The 8,621-nt window shown below is 36.8% G+C and overlaps 1 protein-coding gene across 1 annotated transcript in view; it reads right to left on the bottom strand.

Annotated features, from left to right (window-relative positions):
- Positions 1 to 951: 951 nt before the first annotated feature.
- The window catches only part of LOC110316771 (putative RNA-binding protein Luc7-like 2), a 59,898-nt gene continuing 52,228 nt past the window's right edge, over positions 952 to 8,621 (bottom strand). Inside the window, exons 8-9 of the mRNA XM_029535267.1 lie at positions 6,464 to 6,655; positions 952 to 2,245 (exon numbers count right to left, since the gene is read on the bottom strand). Of these exons, the coding sequence (XP_029391127.1) occupies positions 2,068 to 2,245; positions 6,464 to 6,655 (370 nt within the window). The 3' untranslated portion in view covers positions 952 to 2,067. The remainder of the gene's footprint in view (positions 2,246 to 6,463; positions 6,656 to 8,621) is intronic.

The raw sequence follows: 8,621 nt of genomic DNA, 5'->3' as shown, positions 1-8,621 counted from the left end.
GGAACTGAAACCAGGACATATAGGAGAGGGAAATGCTTCAATCCAGCCAAGTCATTTATATTGTACTTTCTTTGGGGGAAAAATTCAGGAACCTAAAACATATAACTCACACCCCAATTTTGCTAACTATGATTTTTTTCATGTTTTTCTCAGTTCAAAAGAAAAAGTTAAAAGTAAAAAAGACTGTAACAATGGTGCTTTGGAAATAGGGCAACACCACGTACAGTTAGTTATCCCTTTATAGATGTTGGCTTTGTCCCAAGCATTCCTGACTCTCTCTTTTATAAATGTGTTCACTTGGTAAACTGGAAACTTGAGTGCCCCTACCTGACCTTAAACTTGCCAAGCACATGCCTCAGCCTCACAAATGCTTCAGCACTGAGTTAACAGGCATAATTTATCATGCTTTTGTTCCTTTCTGCTGTTAAAAAAAAAAAGTTTAAACTACACCTGATGGTCTGTGCCTATGTTCCCAACATTTAGAAGGCTGAGACAGAAAGTTTGCAATTCAAGGCAAGCCAAGGATACATGAGCAAGATCTCACCTCTAAAACTCAGAGTATCTAGTAATCACACAAATGGGCATTAGAGTTCTGCTCTTTCACATTCACAAAGGGTCAAATACCTGTCATCAAATTTTGGGAACTGCCCTCCACCACTACACCACCCCAAAATAGTATTTTAACTGGGTTTCATTGTACACATCTATAATCTTGGGCAGTGAGGCAAAGGCTCAAAGGTCAGGAGCTCAAAGTCATACCCTGCTACACAGTGAATTCTAGGTCAGCTTGCACTACATGAGATCTCACCCTTCAAAAAGTGATCTTAATATATGCTAACTTTACTAATTAATATATTATTTCCCCGATATTCTAGAAGAACAAAAGATTTTTGTTTACTAGGTAGTCATTAGTAGGTAATTAGATCTTTAATGCAGAAACTGCTGTTTCAATATGTTGGTTACATATTGTTTTTATTCAGGCTTGTCAATTAAGAAATACAAACCAAGCAACTCTTAGTTGCTTCTACAGGTCCAATCTTTCCTTACAGAAGCTGTTCAATACAGCTCTGAAGTAGTATAGTATAGGCAGCAAGAGATTTGGGTGGAGCAACAATTCATCTGGAATCCACAGTTAAATATTTACTTCCTTTGGTGCCTTGTACAGAAAGGCACTGTTAAGATGTTACAAAATAGAAAATACCCACAGCAAATAGTTCTAGTGACAGCTTACTATAAACAAGTTACAGTGGTGGGGATGATTCTTTTCATTTTATTTTTTTTACAATTAGAGTATAGTTTTTAAACTACACACACACACACACACACACACATACATACATACACACACAAGTGCTATTATGAAATAATCCCGGCCCCCCACCCCCTCAATATACTGAACATAGCAGTTTAACAAAAAAAAAAACAAAAATCAAGACAAGTCTGATTTCAAAATTTCAATATAAAAGCAAAAGTATGTAATGCAATAGCTGTTCAACTTCCAACTCTAATAGGCCCCAAACAAAACAGCCCCATATTTAAATTTCTCCACACACAATCCAGTAGAAATGCTCAACTGTAATCAACTAATAACCAATGTGAACAGAACCTTAGAAAAGAAGTTATATTACTTCCCTTCACCCTTTCCTCTTATAGTTGGAGGGACAGGTATTAGGAGGTATAAAAGTCAAAGAAAGAAGAATTATAATGAAAAAAAAAAAAAATCCTAAAGCTGCTGCTTGTTTGGAATAGAAAGGGAGACAATATTTTACAAATGTTCAAAAACTGCAAGACATTAACACAATTCATTCACTATCACTTCTAACTTGAAAGAATAGAGAACAGTATCTCATCATATAAACTGTTATGTTCAGGTTCACAAAAAACTATGGATGTAGTTTTAGGCTTTATGAAGGAAAACAGGTTCAGTTCAAATCATTGGATACTATACATCTAGCCTGACTGGATCGGTGTCTAGAATTGTTCACTGTTACCCTGAACAACTGTAAACTAAACAATAGCATGTAACTCCATGGGAAGCTTAAGGATTGAAGATATGTACACAGCTAGTTAGATCTCCCCTGCTTCACGCTCTTCAGAGCTCCTCCTGTCTTCTGATCTGCCATTAGCACTCTCATAGGACCGCTTCTTATCTTTTCGATCTCGGTCACGAGGTGATCTGTCTCTTGAACTCCTGTCTCTGTCACGTGATGCTAAGTCTTGGTCTCTGAATCTTTCTTTTGAGGATCTGAAAAATATTAATTTGAGGAGCAAAATATGTTGGGACACCCAAAATCCAATGAAAGAATAGGATCAATATTTTCTGATAGCTGAAGAAATAGATAAGAATATATCTGAGAAGAGAGTTTCTTATAGAATAGAGTCCTACTACAGCTGAAAAGGGCACCAAAACAAAATTGGGAAGAACAAAAAGCTATAAAGTTAAGGGTAAAAGAGCCTAAACTAAACAATGTATTCTTAGTATTTCAGAGATAAAGTTTCTTCAACTAATAAAAAGGCATTTAGTATAAAAACAATATATAAGTAATTGCTTTTGTAAGTGAAAAGTACCAAGATTCCAAATTGGATGGAAACCAATGGATTTGTACAGTAGTCATCTCTTGTACTAAATTAGGATTTGAAGTGTTGTAAATCACAAGATCAGGGTGTATGAGTTGTTCTTTTCTATCAAATTTAAAATGACAAAAATGCAAAACCATTCATAGCTTTCTGGTTTTATATAAACAGGCTTCAGCCACATTTGTCCTATGGGAAGTATGGTGCAAACTAGGTAAGAGAACTACTTAATAATATAGCTTTAAATAACCATTTGCTAATTTAAAAATCTGCTTCACTATTCAAGTGAATTCATTAAAACCAAAATGTAAGGTATCAAAAATGATCATACTATAATAAAATTCTAACTGCTCCTAATACTACTATCTTCATTCTCACCCCACCTTCAAAGATACATAAACAAAACACCCTCAGAAATGCAACCAGAAAAAAAGAAAACAGAAACACATTATGTAGAATCTAACTATATTGGTTAGCATAGAATATATACTTTTCAACACCTAAAATGAATTAACAACAAATATCACATTTATTTAGTTCTTTACAGGTGATACAGAATGTTTATACATAATTTATCTCAATCAAGGTTAGAATTATGATCAGAGGCACTGCCAAGTCCTGCATAATACTTATTGTTTTTTAAAGTTGGAGTTTAAACTTGGATCTCAATATGCTATGTTTGCATGCTACTAACCCAGAAAACACAATACTTTCAGAAAAACATAAGGCAAGATAAAAAATACTACTATAACCAGTTTGAAAAATATAGATAAGGAGAGCATTGTAGTTTGAATATAAAACAGTCCAAAAAGGCTCATGTACTGTTGAAGACTTGAAACTGGTGATGGTGCTACAGAAAAATGTGGCTAGCTCATAAAGATGGTACAACCACTAAATTAATCCACTGCAAGTTCATAGCTAAACAGCCATTAGGAGGTGGTTTCTGGCAGGAGGAAACAGGTCAAGAGGGTTCTATTTTAACTTGTACCTGGTCCTTTGTTCTCTATGCCATGGTGTTCCGGTTAGGCATGGGCCCAGAAGCAATTCAAAAGTGGCCATGAACTGAAATCTCGTTTTTACTTCACAAAAGTCTGAGTTAAAAATAAAGTCCTTCCTTCTCACACAAATTGTTTTCAAGTACTTTGTTGTAATACAAAACTATGGCAATAGAAATTAAGATTTAAAAAGCTTAAAAAATCAACACCAATTTCAAGCATTCTACTTGAAGTTATATAAGCCTTTTTCCCCTTTTGTTTTCGGGATCTAGTTCTCTCTCCCTAGCCCAGGCTGGCCTCAATTTATGACAAAGCCTCCTGCGCCTCAGCTCCTCAAAAGTTATCATTTCAGGAGCTCCTGCTTAATAAGCATTATACAAGGAAAAATAATAATAATAACCACATTCCAAGTCTACACAAGCCACCTTCAAAGTTTCTATTAATGATAGAAATGATCACGAAGAATAATGACATTAGATGCTGGCAAGTCCCTGAGGTCAGTGATAACTGAAAAAGAACAAAGACATGAACTAATGTTTGTACAAGATTACAAATATCCTCCTACTCACCATTTGTTACTTGGTACTAGTGAAAGCCTAATAAGCCAAATGTCCCTATTACCTCTATTTAATGAAATATGGAAAAACAAAGGGATGTAATTAAATTTTTTGGCAAAGAATTCTGAACCCAGGTAGTCTGACTTTGAAGTCTACTATAGGACAGAACACCCCCAAAAGCACAAAATTGCTGAAGGTCCTCACTGACCTGTGGGCACTATTGCCAAGACAAGGTTCATATAGACAACCTACTTGTAGTAGCAGAGATAAGTACTTCACAGCAAGGGCAAGAAAACAGCAAACTGCTAAGACTTTTAATGAACTCTTTTTACCATCAAAAACTAAACTCACATATATAACAATAATTTGATGTTATATATTTGAAATAACAAGTCATAATCATTTGCTTTTTTGTTAAAAACAATGATGTTTTAAAAGTAATTTGAATTCAAAGATATGAAATACTCTTGAGAAAAGCAAAATTTTTAATAGTTTTACAAAAATAATCTTCTTTTGAACACGCTGAATATGGTGGGAAGTTTTCCTACATAAATAAACTTCCCAAGTTCAGGAAGCCTCAGGATGAGACAATGATAGGACAAGACTCCCCACCTACCCCTTCCATCTCCATCACCAATAAAGACAAATAAGATAAACATCATAAAAATGTCAGCTGAGCAGGTCAACACAAGAATCATCTAGATCCTTTATTACCTAAGCCACCCGATTCTCAGATTTAGTGTGCAGATTTAGAATCATAAAGAACATTACAAAAAAATAATTGTTTCTGGCCACTACACTAAGGACAAACCCAGTTTTGAAATGTAAGAAGCCTACAGATATTTTCCTACTTGTTTAATTACAACCAGTTATTCAAGCCTGATCCATTATCTAAAACCATTTTTAAAGAATCCTTCTGAAAATGTTCCTCATCTAAATTTATGTTATTTACCCTACGATATTCAGTTTATCACTTTATGATCTGTGGCCAAGTATTCTCCCACACAGAAAACTCCATAGAGCAACATGAAAATGGTTGTTTATATACATTACTATTACTTTGCTATTTTTTTTTAACAAGCCTAGCACAGAGGAAAGTATCTAACTCATAAAGTCAGGCAGGGTGTCATATGCCTATAATCCCAGCACTCAAGAGGAAGCTGAGGATAAAGGATGAATGAGGCCAATTTGAGCTACTCAAGAGCTTGGCCTCCTGACCTCCCCTACAAGCCCTCCCCCCAAAAGACACACACACACACACACACACACACACACACACACACACAGACATACATGGACACACATGGACGGACAGACAGACAGACAGACAGACAGACAGACACACACACACACACACACACACACACACACACCCCTACCTAGTTAAAAATCATTTTAAGGGCTACTAAGAACATAGACAGAAATACACAAAATAAAGTTGATTGAAAGCCTATTAAGAAACTAAGCTTGTGATTTTAGGGAATGGGTAATTCAGTCTAACAAAGATTTTGTCAGCTTTCTGTGGGTTTAATTTATGTGGAGTAAGCCACAGAAAACTTAAGACTAGTAACCAGGGTTCCAAGTTTTTCTCCTATATTTACCTAGGAATAGTTGTCAAGGAGAGAAAAAGTAATTTGAAGTATAATTTATGCTCTATAGGATTACGTGACCTGAATTTTGGGAATTAAACAGCTCCACTATATTCTAACCCTTTGTTAGCTCTCACTAGATAATCAGATCCAATATCAGCTCTCATTGCATCTTTTGAAGTTTCCTGCTATACTAAGGTGTTTTGAAGCTTCCTCCAAACTCAGAATATTCCCATTACACTAAAGGTGAACATGAAAATGTATGATTTATACTGTAGATTAAACAACATAGTAGAATCTGTTTGCTCTTTAGAAGTGCACCAAAGTGGGGAAAACAGGCAAACAAAGCTAAACAATGCTTTTAATGAAAGGACTTCTCAGAGTCCCTATTTGTTAATACATACTGGAAAACAAATAAACACCCCCCACAACCCTAAAGAGTATTAGTACCTAAAATTATTTTCCTATAAAATAGTTTTTATCAGCATCCCTCCCGTCTCCCCAACATTCCAAGTAAAGAAAAGCAATAACCTCTGCACATACTGGCTTCAATTTCTTACTCTGGCTCATGCATTAACTGTGCATGAACTACTCATACAATCAGAAAAAAATGTATACACCTACAATTGAGTACATATCAATATATCAGGTGCAGGTTTCAAGCCAATAATCTAAGCGTAAGTAACATAATAAACAAAAGGCTAAAACATAAAGGTAGCTCCGCCTCCTCTGATGGGCACTTCAGTACCTCCTCTTGGATCGCTCTCTGCTCCTATCTCTTGAACTGTGCCGACTTCTCTGGTGGCTACGGCTGCGGCTTCGGCTACTAGACCGGGACCTGTGGCGATGGCGTTTCTCACGAGACTTGGATCGAGTCCTCCTCTTGCGTTCTCGTGACATGGAGCGAGATCGGTGTCTGCGATGCTCTCTGGATCTAGATCTACAAGAAAATAATTTATTTCATTGTTAGTGCTACAAATCTCATTTACACTGAAGTCCTTCCTTTTCTTTTCTTTTTTTTTTAAAAAAGGGTTTTTTTTTTTAAAAAATGTTTTTACTTTTAAAAAGCTTTTGTGTGCACATGCACATCAAAGAACATAAGCGTAGGTCAGAGGACAAACTTCTCGGAGTCTCCTTCCATAATGCGGGTCCCAGAATTTAACTCAGGGTATCAGGGCTTGGTGGCAGGTACCTTTAACCAGCTGAGCCATCTTGCCAGTACTGAGAAGTTATTCTTCAGTAGCTATACATGATGGCAATTCTATTCTAAATAAACGATGTATGCAATGGAAATAAACTAATATGATATTGGCTAGATACTAAGATATGAAAATAAGAGTACCAATTCTCAGAAGTCAACCAATCATTTATAAATTTAATGTAGCTCAGTGGTACAGAACTTGCTTATCATCCAAGGGGCTATTAGGATCCAGACCCACTAGTAGGGAAAAAGGAAAAAAGAAAGCTAAGTAGTTTAAAAGTGCATGTGGTACAACCTTGAATACTAGAGTACTACAGCACAGACCTGTAATGCCAGTGCGGAAGGCAGAGGATAGACAAGTGTAGTTCAGACCATAGCCAAGAAAACACAAATCTCAGACAGGGACCATACAGCAATAAAAGCATAAACAATATAGCACTTCATTAAAAGCATAAGCAATGCTTTTAATGAAAGGACTTCTCAGTGTCCCTATTTCTTAATACATACCGGACAATAAATACCAAAGCCCTCTTTTGGCCTTCATAATACACATACACAGTTATGTGTATACAGATAAACACGTACAAATGCTCAAACAAAAAAGAAATAAAGCCGGGCGTGGTGGCGCACGCCTTTGATCCCAGCACTCAGGAGGCAGAGGCAGGCAGATTTCTGAGTTCGAGGCCAGCCTGGTCTACAAAGTGAGTTCCAGGACAGCCAGGGCTACACAGAGAAACCCTGTCTCGAAAAACCTAAAAAAATAAAAATAAAAATAAAATAATAATAAAATAAAAAAGGATTGGGGCCTATTGTGAAAAATTGATTGAGGCTAGCCAAGACTACATATACATAGTGAGATCCTTTCAAGAAGCATATATTTATTTCATGTACACTGTCACTTTCTTCACACACACCAGAAGAGTGATCAGATCCCATTACAGATGGTTGTGAGCCATCATGTGGTTGCTGGGAATTGAACTCAGGACCTCTGGAAGAGCAGACAGTGAGTGCTCTTAAGCACCAAGAAACCTCTCCAGCCCCCTTTTAAAAGTTTTATCAGGAATATGGAAGGAAAATTAAGGCAACAATCAGTATTACAATTTCATGCCAATTTTTAAATTTTTCTGCTATTCTTTTAAGCATACATAAAAATTTTAGGGGGCTGGAGAAATAGCTTAGCAGGTTAAGAGTGGTTGCTCCTCTTCTATGACACAAGTTCAGTTTCCACCATGTACCTGAGGTAGCATATAATTCCAGCATCTCTAATTCCAGTTCCAGGGAACCTAACACACTCCCCTGGTTTCCAAGGGTATTCCCTCTCCAGCCCCCAAACACATAGGACATGTGATCACAAATAAATCATATTAAAAGAATAATAAAGAACATTTTCAGGATAAACCACCTGTCCTCATCAGGGTTTCTATTCCTGCACAAACATCATGACCAAGAAGCAAGTTGGGGAGGAAAGGGTTTATTTGGCTTACATTTCCATACTATGTTGATCACCAAAGGATGCAAGACTGGAACTCAAACAGGTCAGAAAGCAGGAGCTGATGCAGAAGCCATGGAGGGATGTTCTTTACTGGATTGCCTCCACTGGCTTGTCAGTTCACTCTCTTACAGAACCCAAGACTACCAGCCCAGAGATGGCACCACCCACAAGGGGCCCTCCCCCCTTGATCACTAATTGAGAAAATGCCTTACA

The sequence above is a fragment of the Mus pahari genome, chromosome 2 (genome assembly GCF_900095145.1).
Source record: "Mus pahari chromosome 2, PAHARI_EIJ_v1.1, whole genome shotgun sequence".
Classification (NCBI taxonomy): Eukaryota; Metazoa; Chordata; class Mammalia; order Rodentia; family Muridae; genus Mus; species Mus pahari.
The sequence above is the reverse complement of the archived record's forward strand: the minus strand, read 5'-3'. Positions and strand labels throughout refer to the sequence as shown.